General features: G+C 42.1%; 2 protein-coding genes across 3 annotated transcripts in view; one reads left to right on the plus strand and one right to left on the minus strand.

Moving 5' to 3' along the window:
- Positions 1-4,767: 4,767 nt before the first annotated feature.
- Positions 4,768-13,982, minus strand: FPGT (fucose-1-phosphate guanylyltransferase). The gene is given in 5 exon segments (XM_082227269.1): positions 4,768-7,240; positions 8,987-9,079; positions 10,788-10,955; positions 13,740-13,875; positions 13,877-13,982. Coding segments are annotated over 5 exon segments (1,911 nt in total). The 5' UTR covers positions 13,940-13,982; the 3' UTR covers positions 4,768-5,789.
- Positions 10,770-14,570, plus strand: part of LRRIQ3 (leucine rich repeats and IQ motif containing 3) — a 43,888-nt gene continuing 40,087 nt past the window's right edge. The window contains exon 1 of one of the 2 annotated variants that reach the window (XM_082227258.1): positions 10,770-10,878. The gene's annotated coding sequence lies outside the window, so the exon portion shown is untranslated. Of the gene's footprint in view, positions 10,879-14,039; positions 14,230-14,570 lie in introns of those variants that run through there. The other variant, XM_082227254.1, reaches the window with a different exon arrangement.

The raw sequence follows: 14,570 nt of genomic DNA on the forward strand, positions 1-14,570 counted from the left end.
GAGAAAAAACTGTAGGCGATTTACTGAATTGGTACTTGCTGCTGCAATGCTCAGAAACATAAGGATGTAATCTTGAAGAAGAGGTTAGAATGGAGCTGAGAAGACACCAGCATCAAAGAGCAGTAACTAAACCTGACAAAGAGCAGGAACGAAGCTCAAACAAAGAAACCAACAGATCTGCTTTGAGATTTTAAGTAAATTGTGATAAAGCTGTAAGATAGAGTAGCTGTATTAGTCCCACAGTACGAGAAGCAGAAAGGAAGTGAGGCAGCATTGCTTACTACACATACTGAGCTTGGTCTGAACTACGTTACCAATTGCCCAGAATTTTACAGGCCCAAATAAGAATTCTGCTTTCTTGGTCAGTTAAAAGAATTCGATGACCTAAAGGCAGAAAAACGCCTGAAAAATGTCGGCCAATATTTTGTCAACCTGAGGAATTTATTTTGTTTTGTTTCCCATATATGCTACCCAATAACAAAAGTCCTCTGGGTGGTTAACGGTAAGATTTAAACTATTGGATGATGATCCAACAAAATCATATTCTGAGTCGCCCCTCTGAAATTATGGGCAACTCCATCTATTTCAATGAATCTACTTATCACCAACTTCAAGGTATTGTTGAAATTAGCGAACATGCTGATTTATTGTTTGTTATCATCCCAGAAGGATTGTAGCAAGTTGAAGTTAAATGGGTAATATTCCACAATATTTACCTTATGAAGCACTTTGCCAATTTTAAAGTTATGTTTTCAATTTGCCTGTGGCCACCTTACAGAGATGGTTATTTTAAATGTGACAACAGGAGTGCAGACTTGGGCCTGCACTATTGATTTACTCATGATATTTATATAACATCTCTGAACAAGAAATGCTCACTGCAGCTTCTGCATGAAGCACGGGGGAGTACATTGCTGCAATCCAGTCTTGAATTAACCAATGCATGAACTACTATGGCAAGGCTTTCCCAATCCAAGAATGGACATAGCTGTTGAACCAGCCGCTGTTCGTAAAAACAACACTTCCAGACACTAAGGCAACCTGAGCCTCCAGAGCTGGGTGTGGAAGCATCCCCAAATTGTGAACCTGCTCCTCCAGGATGAGTGCAAACACATCTAGGATAGGCAATGGAACAATTTCTCGGACACAGGAAGCACTCACCCAAAGTGTCTCTGTCTTGCCAAGATTCAAGCTCAGTTTGTTTTCCTCATCCATTTCACCCTTGTCCAGACAATGGCCCAGGGATTGCACAGCCTCTCCTGATTATGGAGAAACAGAGCTTAGTATGCTCAGCATACTGATGGCACCTTGTCCCCAAACTCCTAATGACCACTCCCAATGGCTGAATGTAGCTGCCAGGGTCCCCAAAAGCTCTCTCCCAATGCTACTGTCTAGACTTGCTCCTAAAGGTAGGATTGGAATACAGTGCCCCTAATTCCCCTTTCCTGGAGCCAGCCCAGGAAGATGCCACAGTTGATGGCAAAGGGCAACCAAGGCCAACCAGTTCCATGACCAGGCCTGAAGCCAGACTGGAATGGATCTAAATAACCTGTGTCCCACCACAGCCCTTTTCACCACCTTTTCCAAAAGCAGGTATTGGCAACTGGCCAATAGCTGTTCCAATCCAAAGGGTCCAGTGTACTCAATACTAGCCCTAGATAAGTATAAGACAGCTGCCTCAGTATAAGACACCTTCCTGTGTTCCTAAAACAAACAAAAAATGATTCTCTATAGTAGGGAAATGTGCTCTGCTCTCAGAAACTATATATATATTAAAATAACCATCCTTTGTTTTCTCAGGGAAAAGGCAATTTGCAGTTATTATGGGGGTTTTCAGCAGGAGTTGCCAAAAGGTTTACAAAATGAAGCTGGCAAGTATCTCTCTGCATGCTTGCCAATATATTTTATTATACTTATTACACTATTTACATTCGGCTTTTCCAAATACTGTTCGAAATGACCCAAATAAGGGCTGAATACAAAACACACCGTGCTTTTAACAAGCATTAAGAAAGGACGCGTCTTTCTTAACCTCTGTGAAGTCACTAAGGTTCCCACAGTGTAGCAGGAATTTTCTCAGGCCCAAAGAAAATGTTGGGAAAGGCCTTAGCCTGCAACTGCTGATAGGCTCCCTTGGACCTCCTTGTTTGATTAGTTCTCTCATCTTCTCCATCTCAACTTTCCAATGCTTCTAGGATATGCAAAATGTATTTTTATTGCTCATTTTTTTGCTCTGCACATCTATGCCGAGAGCATTTATACAGGTGGTCGAAAAGAACAGATTGCTTTGCTTCCTCGCCCTGTTTCTCGGCGTCAAGACTTTACTATGCACAGCGTGGGGCTAAACAGACAGCAAAACAGGCCTCCAGGACTTGTCGTCTAGAAGATTTGATAGCAGAAAGGAAAAGCTGGCTCTCTCCCTTCACGCACATGTGAGCAAGCACAAAAAAAAGGATTTTCATCACAAGAATGAACGTGCAGGTTAGGAATTCCATACGATCCATAGGGGTTTTTATTGGTTGGGGGTGAGCCTCTCTTTGCTGATAATACATAGGGAAAATGAAGGGAGGGTGGTTTTTTCTTTTTGTTTTGCTATGTGGGATAGAAATGGTCTTCATTGTTCAGGCATTCCTGGCAGATGGGAGACCACGAATCTTGCAGCAGAGACATGGGACGTGATACTCTCTGATGGAGTACTGGGGATTTCCAGCTGATGACTAGCATATTTTTTTCCAATGTAACCTCAGCACTGTAGATTGCCTATAAATGCCCATGCCCATACCCTGAAGTGCCAGAACCACACCACGTAGTGATGACATATTGCCTTTCTCCATTACAGTGGTACCTCGGGTTACATACGCTTCAGGTTACAGACTTCGCTAACCCAGAAATAGTACCTTGGGTTAAGAACTTTGCTTCAGGATGAGAACAGAAATTGTGCAGCAGCAGTGGGAGGCCCCATTAGCTAAGGTGGTGCTTCAGGTAAAGAACAGTTTCAGGTTAAGAACAGACCTCCGGAACGAATTAAGTTCTTAACCCGAGGTACCACTGTATACCACTCACACTGCTATTTTGCTTCATAGTGCACTTGAGCTGGATGAAGTGTTTTCATGTTGGTACGAATCAGTTAGCCAGCAGGAAAAGGGTGCTCCTGATAGGATGGAGTTAATCTATAGAGTGGACATGAAATATTGCAAATTACACTAAAATGGCCCCAGATTATTCTGGACACAAGCTCATACGACCTACAGTTTTCCAGTCACTGAGCCAGCCTATTCCTATTCAAACATTCACATATTTGCAGCTTTTCACAAATCAAATGGAGTCATGCAGGTGAAAAGCTTTGAAGGTCCAGCAGAAAGAAATGATCTATCTTTCCCTCTGCCACTGCCCCTGCCCCACACAATACCTGGAAGGATGCAAAAATTGCTTTATGATGCAATTAATTCCAAAACTGAAAGGTGCAGGGCGGAGATCGGGGTATAGTACTTGCAAAAACTGTCTATGAAAAGGTTACATTAAATTTTTACTTGAATTGCATGTGTTTCGTACGTCTACTATTTCTATCAGACATTTACTTGTTATGCATAGTAAACACTTATTTTCCTGATACAGTAATACAAAAAGGATGAAATAGTTTGAATTCCTTGAATCCAAATGCTGTATTTAATATTCCGTTTCTATAAAGCATGTGTCAATCTTGTAGTTAAAGCTGTTGAATGAGTATTTGCATGAAAGACGGCTGGAATGAAAAAAGCTTTGGATGATTACAAGAAACAGAATTTTTGTAATAATGGAAAAGGGATTTGGTTTATGAGTCTCATTGTTAGATCTACCAAGGTAAAGCATATGTGTGCATCTATAACTAAATTGCTTCTCTTTTAGCCTGAAAAAGTAGCCAAAAGGATAGTCTTACAAGCAAATGACCCCCATCCAGCTAGGAAGCATATGTACCTGATGAGGAACTGCATATGCAGACAGGTGCTGCATGTGTGATTCTAAGCCTAATCCAGTTGTATGGACTGGCTGTGCAAAACTCCAGCCAGAAAACTGGCAAATAGTGCCAACTGGCTTTTCCAGAAGGAGGCTGGATTTAGCCTTTCCCTCAACAGCTGATTGGCAGCATCCCTGATTATTCACAGGGGACTACATTCAGGCAGCTGAATGAGAGTGAAAAGGCAGAAGTACTGGCAACAGTTTCCTTAAAAATGGTTGCAGACAATTAACTAAGCCAGTGGTTCCCAAAATCTGTACACAAAGCATCCCATTCTAAACTCACCCACCTGGATATAAAATCCAGGACTTACTTCTATGTAAAGATGTTTGATTGCGACCCGAGAATACTCACCTGTAGTATTTTGAGTATGTAAATAATCTACTACTTGGCTAAGGTCACAATGTAACAAGTCGCTGCTTAGCCTTTGTGACTGCACTTTTTTTCAGAATTCACTTGTAGGAAAGTTCAATAGAAGAAAGCTGCACAGACAAAACCACACCAAATCCCACATACCGTATTTTTCGCTCTATAAGACGCACCAGACCACAAGATGCACCTAGTTTTTGGAGGAAGAAAACAAGAAAAAAATATTCTGAATCTCAAAAGGCAGAACAGCAAGAGGGATCGCTGTGCAGTGAAAGCAGCAATCCCTCTTGCTGTTCTGGCTTCTGGGATAGCTGCGCAGCCTGCATTCACCCCATAAGACGCACACACATTTCCCCTTACTTTTCGGGAGGGAAAAAGTGAGTCTTATAGAGCAAAAAATACAGTAACTTTCCTTTGGTTATGGAGCAATTTCATTTTTTGTTTTATTCATATCCTTCTTTCGCATCAGATAGAGGTTCAAGGCAGTTTACAAAGATGTTTTAAAATCATAACAGAACAAAGAAACTAACCAAGAACATAAAAGACAGAAATAAAAAGGCAGCATATAAACATAACAATATATTAAAAGCCAACCGTAATTGAAGCCAAATACTTTAGTGGATCAGTCTGTAATCCTGAACACTAGAAATGTGTAAATCCTACAGAACTCAGTGGAGCTTACTTCTAAGTAAACTTGCTTAGGACTGTAATGCACAGCTTGTGCCTAAAAGATAATAATGAAGCCGCAGCCACATATATTTGAAAAATAGGGATGGTAGTGTTAAGAGTTCGCACACAAAATGTGGAATGGTACTGTGAACTTGCACACCAGCTGTCATTCTGATGTCTCAGGGTTTGCTCAATGAAGATTCTCCAATCCAATCCAAATAACTTTATTGCGCTAGTCATTGGCCACGGCAAATCTGAATCAAAACTAAATGCAAGCAAAAGCGATGAAGATTATACAGACATGATCAAATGCACAATTGTTTTCTCCACTTAAAACAAACCAGCCCGAGAAAAGGTAAAGTGTTGCAAGAGGTAATATCCTCCTTTGAAAAAGTTTGATTGAAAACCACTTAAAACTTCTAATTAATAAGTTCTGTTCCCCACTTGAATTAATAAAAACCAAAAACATAATAATAATAATGGACAGCTATTTGCCTCTTTGTGTTTTTATAGATGTGAAATATTTCATTAATTTTTTCATCAAAAGAATACTTTATCTGCATTTTTTTTTTTTTGCATTATTAATGTTATGCTACAATAACACTTTTAATGCAGTTTCATTATTTCTACTTCAATGAAAGACAGACGGGAGGAAAAGTGTGTGTGCTGCTTGCTTCTGGGTTTCCACAAGCTTGAAAGCAATCAATCCTCTTCAAATTAAAGAACGGGGGGAAATGTTAACACTTCCATACACTTTTCACAAATCAGATTCCCTTTTCAGTTTCTGCAGACTGATTTCTTCATAGAGCTGATGCCTGAACCTCAACATGTCTTCTACATCTTTATGGCGAAGCATTTCCTCAACAGACAAGAGCTTAAAACCATTCAATTTAAAAGGCAACGTGTTCTGCGCAGAGTTTAGAATCCCTAAAGACACTTTCAGTGAATCGCTTAAAGTGGAGCAAATAGGGAAAAGCCGAGCTGTCCATAACCCTCGACAGGTCTCATCACCAGAAAAGAGCTCGTCCGAAATTCTCAGGCCCCAGAGCTCCAAGCACTGTCCAAGACTGATTCCCAAAAAATTGATTAAGTGAGTATCTGCCAAATCTGTCACTTTCTTTTTCAAGTTGTCTTCTATACCAAATGCCATGCTCACATACATTACTTCTCCATCAATCCTCACGCTTAGTGTAGCTATGAAAGTGTTTGGAGGTATGTCTGCTTTTGTGTCAATATAACAGCCGCTGATGATGCTGTTTGTTCCCACTGAAACCTCTGGTCCCAGCCAAGAATATTCAACTACTGAGCCAGGTGCAACAGAACACCTTGGACCGAGTATACTGTGAATGATACATGCCGATTTCCCAGTGTCCTCCACGCTGTTTGGACAGATGCTGAAAACATTTGGCATCAACCCCATTTCTGATTTCAACTTCCTATCAGAAGTGAAATGAAACAAATATTCGCAAGTTGTCCCAATGTGATAGAATTTGGAGTTATTTAAGAGTACAACATTGAGTGGCAATCCTTTTAGAAGTCCAAATATTTTCTCCCTTATTTCCACTAGGCCCGACTCTTCTTTTGTGACGTTTTCTATGTTTTTTGCATAATTTGGTGTTGCTCCGGGCCCTAATGCCTGGAGAAAGTCACCATAAGCATCTATTTCACAGCACAACACGCCCATCTGTTTATAAAAGGCCAGAAGTAGTTTTGCAGTGGTGTGATCAATGTAAAATAAACTATCTGTGTACACGGACTCAGAAATGACATTGGAGTTTCCCTGTCCTCCAGGAGAAGATGCTGAACAATGACCTCTTTCACACACTGCTCCAGACTGACGCATCCTTGCAATGCTAGGCTTATGCAGGAAACGGTGGCAAGATCTGTATTCGAGCTGTCCCTTTTCTGTCAAAAGTGATGCTGGCTCCAACACAAACACACCATGAGTCGTACCAATGGTCAAACTGGAAGGATGGGCTAATGCAGTAAACCCGGGCTGATCAAACCTTATGAATTCTGTTGCTCCAGTACTATATAGTTCAATATCGTCGGCGCAAGTAATCAGGATGCCTGGATTCATGTGGAGGGGGAAATCAATGTACATAGCCAATTTTAAATCTAGCATTTGATAAACTGGGTCCCCAAAAGGCAAAGCTGTGAAGATTTTCCCCAGAGCGCTCGCATTTGGTAAACGCTGACTGTAGCCACCTTAAAAAATAAATAAATAAAAGAGTAACTTTTACAATATGCATGCAGATGTTCATGCAGATATACAGAATTTAAAGGATTTCGTAAGTTATATAACATTCTATCTAACATTTTTGCGTGACTGATGATGTAGTCCTATGAAAACTTTTTAAGAAAAACACTGGGGCCTAATTTGAATAGTAGAGTGCTGGGCATCTGGTGGGCAGGGCTTGTGTGTTTTGCTCTGGAATCAGCCCCTCCCTTCAGTGGATGCTCCGTTATGTTCAGTTAAGAATGTCAGTTAAGAGGGACCAACAGCCTCTTCTTGCCGAATGTACTAAACTGTGTAAGGGGATATTCCCAGTTTGCCAGGAGGACTGATTTTGTTAATCATACCCACCTCCACAACAAAAACACCATCACTTGTTAAGAACAACCATTACAGAATTCATTAAATTTGAAGCAGAAAGCCATGCAATGCCGGGGGAATTTATTTATTTAGATATATAATTTTATATTCCCCCAAGGGCTCAGACCAGGTTACAACATTTACAAAACATGTTTTATTAAACAGGGAAATGAAAGCTGAAAGTGCTATTTAAATTATGACTGACACATTCACCTTATACTGTATGAAAGCAACTGGCTCCCCAATCTTAGAAGTGATGTATGAACTAGATCAGGCTTCCTTAACCTTGGCCCTCCAGATGTTTTTGGCCTACAACTCCCATGATCCCTAGCTAGCAGGACAAAGTGGTCAGGGATGATGGGACTTGTAGTCTCAAAACATCTGGAGGGCCGAGGTTGAGGAAGCCTGAACTAGACTTTTCTTTTCTCAAAAATGGGGAGTAGCCATTGCTTCTTTATAGCAGACTCTTATATGTGCAACCTTGTATCTATAGCAACCAGGAGGGCCTTCTTTAGCCTGCAATCTCCATCTTTGGACAGGGTCTACAAGCTGACCTAATGACTACAACATTCAGCCTAATTTTCGTACACTGCCCCCAAACTACTTTTTGCAGAACATTTTGCCTGATGAAGAGTTCTGGAGAACTTTAAAGCTTGCCACTTTTAAAATAAGGACTTCCACAAGCATTGACTTAATTCGGATTGGTTGGCTAAAACAAACTAAAACAAAAGCCACCATTTGGGTTCACACAACACAAACCATATAGTGGTGTGTTTGTGCTGTGTGCTACATCCATTGAGGTGGCAAAGCTGCATGGAGGGCAGGAGGCACATTCACAATCAACCCATGGTTGAAAACAATCCAAACTAACAGTATATTGAGAAAATAATTGTCAATGTGCATGTTTCTCTGTATGCCCAGATAGAAGATAATCGCATAACCAAGTGTATACTATTAAGCATACAACCCATAACATGTTAATGGACAGTCTAGCAATGTGGTTATTACTTTCTGGTGCACTGAAAACTCACCACACCCAGGATTGCACCTGATTTCTGAATCCAGTGCTATGTACCATAAGGAAGTTACACCCTGCCCTCTCCAACTTTAGGGGAGTGATGGGGGAGTGAGATTTTATTGGATGCTGGCATTGGCTGCTCTATATTCCTTCTCTTCTCCTGCATAAGGTATTTGCAGCGGATGATGATTCAGATGATTTGACCTAAATAAGCCAATCCAATTTGAGTTTAATTTTGTAGTGGGGGAAAGCCCTATTCATCTTCACTGCTATCTTTTCTTCAAGGAAGAAAAACACCCTACATAATGCAAGAGAAGTGTAATTTAAAGGAACAGATTACCAGAATGAATTAATATGACGGTAAAAGAATCCCATTTATCACCATAACGTTCTTCTAAGCACTGAAGGACATGAAGCGTTGATCCACCGTTTCCTACAAAACATTTCAACACATACTTCAATTTAGAAATAACAAGAAGAGGCAATCAATATGCCTTGAGTATTCAGTTCGCTCACTTCTAGTATGAGATCACTTAACTGGGCTCACATAATAGGATGGAGAGAAATGTCTTTCTTTTGAAATTTATGTCAGTTCAAATCCCCTTAAAAGCTCACTGGGTGATGTTGTACCAGTTCACAATCTCTCTGTCTAACTTACCTCACAGAGTTACAGTAAAGACAAAATAAGAATTCCCATGAACTGTCCTGAGCAATTTGAAGAAAGGGTGGGATACAATAAATGTGATAAAATGAATATGTTTACATATAAAGAAGCAAACAACAGGTTTCTGCTTCAAGACTGCTTTTGCTAATACACAATTAGTCTATTTTTATTTCTACTTCACTGACATAAATGCAACACATTTATGTTGATTTGTTTTTTACTTCATAGTGATTTGGGTAATGAACATTTTATATTGAAAATTTACCTCAAAGTTGTCAAGCATAGGACAAACTGGATAGAATATTTAACTTCACAGATCGGTTTCAGAATCAGTCTGAAGGTACACCTGATGCAGTAATATTTATCCAAGACTAAAATGATCATTAACATGCCTCTCAAACAGACGTGGCTTTTATATTATGACTGAAATCTGGACTCCCAGCAAGCCTGGGCTTTTTACCCTTCTAGAGTTAGCCATAGTGAAACCTTGGTTGGCTGCAAAGTGACTCAGTGGACTGTGACCTCTCTCTGTTAACTCTAAAATCAGACTTGGTTGAACAGTATAAAGCATATATAAGACACTTTTGCTAATACAGGAGAAAAGCCTGCTGTCAATAGAATATTTAGTCCAGCACCTTGTTCTCGCGGTAGCCAAAGAAATGCGTATGAGAAGCCTGCAAGCAGGACTTTACCACAAAAGCACTGTCTCCTCCTTAAGTTCCTAGCAACAGGTATTGAGAACCATACTGCCTCTGACCCAGAGTAAGATAGATGTGGGTTCTTATTTCCTAAGGTGGAATTAAATGCAACACTGATTGCTAGCTTTGTCCAGTTTCTACCTGTAGAAATAGCCTTGGCTTCTTAGACACCATAATACATGATGAGAACGCACAGATGATAATACCTAAACTAGGATAGACCTTAATGAATCTATTCAACTGTCATGTCGTCCAAAAGAACATCCGTCTCATTAATACAGATGGGAGTTGCACACTTGAATCAAAAGAAGCTTAATAATAGTATTTGAACATATTTTTGGAGGTTTAATTAATATAATTCAGCTTCTAATGGCATTCTGGAAATCTTTCAGTGAAAGAGATACAGCTGTCATAATATGCACCCGAAGGAGAACCTTTTTATCTGTCTGAAAATTAATCAAATTATGCTGAATATTTAAACCACAAACTGGCTCAGTTTCTGCTCACCAGATGACTGGAAAGTTAGCCTTCCAAACTTGAGGCACGAGCCTGCCAAAGTTAAGCAAAATATACTGTTGAGCCACGCTGGGCTCTTATGGCAGTGAGGGCGAGGTACAAGATCAAATTATTGTTATTAAACTTAAGCAAGGTTATGTCCTATGAGTTTTAATGGAAGAAAATGATAGTGCTTATTTGAGCTAGGGTTATGCTTTTAACTTTGCTACAAAGAACTTATCTGTCATGTTGTCACATTCCCAGGAAATGCGATCAGAACCCACCAATTTTTGGTCCAGGAGGATCCACAAAAACATGGTATTGAACACCAAGAGGGAGTTCCTTTCTTTTCAGCTTTTGGGATAATTGTTGCTGGTAAGCTATTTCTTGTTTCTTGTCAACTGCTGTTATTACAACAATATCCCAAAATGTTCCAGACTGGACCGTTTTACCTGTTTGAAGATAAGAACATTTTATTACAGGAGATACAATTGCCAATAGCGCTGAAGCCCTTTAAAACAATCCTCTCCCTAATAGACTCTGAGGCTTGGCTCCCATTCCTTACCTTTCTAGCTAAACCAGGGATGGAGATTCTCACACCTGCCGGGATGTGCGCACAAATGTGCTCCCCCCAGGCTTCTTTACCTGGCTCTTGAGACTCACTCCAGGTCCTAATAAAGCTATTGGGAAGCAGTTACCTAAGGCTTTCTTCTTGCGCAATGGGCTTTCCTGCCTCAGTAGAAGAGGCAGTAGAACACCACCCACAGAAATTGGCTCAGAGGAATTGGAATAGCCCCAGAACAAGTGGGAGTGGGGGGCATTATCTGACTGTGGATTTTGAAGGTTTACGAACCAACATGGCTTCATCTGTAATCTGGATAGCTCAGTTGGCTAGAGTGTGGCGCTGAGACTGCAGGTTCAGTCCCCATATGGGATGGCTACATATTCCTGCGTTGCAGGGGGGCTGGACTAGATGATCCTCAGGGTCCCTTCCAACTCTGCAATTCTATGATCTATGCTTTTTGGTACTGCAAGTCAGTGACTCTGCATACAGAATCAGGTGATATTACAATGCCCAGGACAAGAGTGGCTCTTTTGTTACAATGCTCTGTGAAAGTACAGGATGTGGTTTAGTTGGAGTAGTTATTACTTTGTGCATTAAATTGGGTGTGGCAGGGAGGAAAAATATTTTATTTTTATTTTTAAATGTCTGCACAGATCTGATAACTACAATTGCTGAAGTTCATTCTGAGTGAGTGATTAAAATCAACCATTCACTAAATTAGTTTTGGAAAACAATAACATATCAGGGATTTGTGAAGAGAAATTTGAAGAAGGGGAATGGGGGCAGTTGCCTACCTAATAGCATCTATTGATATAAGAGAAAAGAAGGAAACCTAAACACCAGGCTCAATTTTATGTTTGCTTAACAACCTAAAGGGCCCCCTTCCACAACTATTCCCAAAGGCAAGGAAACCTAGAGTCACTTAAAATTCTGACACACTTCATCCTTTGTCTTCCCTGGTCTTTCCATGAATTAGAAAGAGCCCTGGTGACTCAAAGGACTAGGTATAGCTCCTTGCCTGAGGGAAAGAGCTAGTTTGTCCTCTCCTAGCTATTTTTGTTTTGTTTTGTTTTTTTGTTTTAAAAACAACTTGGTATTTATCAGGGGACAAGCAAGGAGAATTTGTGGTTTGAGTGTTGACTCCTCCCTTGTGCTGTAAATGCCAGAAGATTAAAAACAAAGAATAAGCACATGCGGCAGCTAAGATACATGACTGCTTCTCTCTGGCAAGGAACTATTTCTATTCCTTTGATGACCAACCTGTCGAAAACAGTACCCTATCAAATCTGGTACTTCCCTTCAGATTACTGCTATTTAGTAATCCCTATCTGAGCTTTCTAGCTAGTTCAATTATTGCACCTATACCACACACTTCCTTTCGGAAGCTCAAAACAATTTTCATGGGTTCCCTAGTCTCTCTCCAACCACTGGCCATACGTTGACGTGCTTGCTTTACCAATATTAAAGCATCACATTCCTGCATAGTCTCTGCAGATTGATGCACTTACTCAACACAATGTTATAGGAAAATACTGTCAGAAAAACCATTTTCACTTATGAGGCATCAAAATAGAGAGAGCTATGGTGTGTGGCTCAGATAAAACAGTTTGTAGAATTATTGTCAAAATATGTCCCCATTAAGACATGGATGAGAACATACTCCAATGTCATCCCTGCCTCACACTGCTAAATAGAAAGAGAATCCTGGAGACCTCAATTATCAAGTCACTGTACCTCTCACTAATCGGCTGTGCTCTGTCTCACTGGGAAAGGAATAAGGCATTACCTCTGCCATTCCACATTCCTCTGTAGCGTGGCACGCAACTAGAGTGACACAACTAGGCAGCAATCCTATGCACATTTACCCAGGAGTAAGCTCATGGAACGAGCTAGGACTTCTGTATAAACATGCATTCCATTGTGCCGCTAAAAACTGCATGCACAAAATACATATTTTGGTAAGAGGATTTTGTGTGCAAGGTATTTTTTTATTTTTATTTTTTAAAGAACTGAAGCCTTGTTTTGGAGAATGAAACAACTGCAGTCTCAATCAGATGAGTGTCAGGCGGAAGAGATGGGTAACAAGCTGTCTGCCTTTAAAGCGAGATGGCAGATATCAAAACCATCCACGTTCTCACTTTTATAGTTTTTCCCTGTAACGGGATCACCTAACTTCCGGTATCAATGGGTCTCTTTTTGCCAGGCTGGCAGGGTCTGCAATGGGAGAGACTGAGCAGGTTCTACGGGTGTGTCAGCTTTGAAGCAAGAGGGGCAGGACATTATATTCCTGCGCAAGTTTCAGTCTGGCCTGGGTGGAAAAAGCAACAACACACATCCCCTCTGAGTCCCGGACCCTCTTTGCTCAGAATGGGGACCTGGGTGCGGAGCGCATTTTCTGTCAAGGTGGGCAATGAAAAGGAAGGGGGTTCCAGCCGAGCATGCTCCATCGCATTTGGATCTGCCCAGCAGCACCGTTACACATGCAGACCAGAGAGCGACCCAGCCCTGGCCCTCCCGGCTGGGCCAGTCCTTCCTTTGCACGCTGGGGATACCGCGGGAGGGGAGGCCTTCGCAGTAACTCGCGGGAAGGCTGCTCGCCAGGGGAGCTCGCCAAGGTCTGCGCCCTGAGCGCCTCCGGGGCGCAGTGAGTCCCCCAACCCAGCCCTTCCACCTCTCAGCTGCGCGAACTTCTCCAGCCTCTCCCGAGTGGCTGCTTGCAGCAAAACTTCCGCCTCTCCTGCAGCCTGCATCGCGGCAGCGCCTTCCCCGTCTTGCTGCTTCCGGGCTCGGGCAGCAGACCCGCCTCCTGGCTCGACTGGGCTGGCCTCGCCAAAGCAGCCCGTTGCTCCGGCGACCAGGAGGCGCGCACATCCCCGCGAAGGCTGGCCAGCGGGATGCGCCGGTGCCCTTGCCCCGCGCTCCAGCTGGAAGAGACAGGCAGGCTGGGGAGAGGGACGGGAAGGAGCCAGGCGAGCAAACAACGAAAGGGGAGAGGCAGGAGGTGGGATCGGTGGGTGCTCCTTTCATTCTGCCTGCAAGAGGGCAGAGGCAGGCGAGAGGGAAAAGCCAGCCGAGCCGTCCCTCCAGCACTTGGGAGCTGCGCAGAGCCCCTTCTCTCTTTGCTGACACGCACTCTGTATCTCTTACACACCGACACTCAGGTATTCATGGGTTTCTTTTCTTGAGTAATGGGCTGTGTTTTTGAAGTTGTGAACAAACTAACAAGGCGACTCTTTCCTCCTCCTCCTCCTCCTCCTCTCTCTCTCTCTCTGTGTGCCCCCTCCCACCTTTCCACATCTCCCCACTTAACTGTTTCCTGCCTCGCTTTATATCCTGGAAAGACACCTTTGGGAAAGACACACACAGAGAGACACACGGTTGCCTCGGATGCTAGCCCTACTCAGAATAGACTCATTGAAATAAATTAGAAATCCAAACATTAATTAATTAAATGCTTTGATATGTTCCGGAAGCCAACCAGAGTCAACCTGGGATAGCCCAG

The sequence above is a fragment of the Podarcis vaucheri genome (assembly GCF_965113315.1).
Source record: "Podarcis vaucheri genome assembly, chromosome: 6".
Classification (NCBI taxonomy): Eukaryota; Metazoa; Chordata; class Lepidosauria; order Squamata; family Lacertidae; genus Podarcis; species Podarcis vaucheri.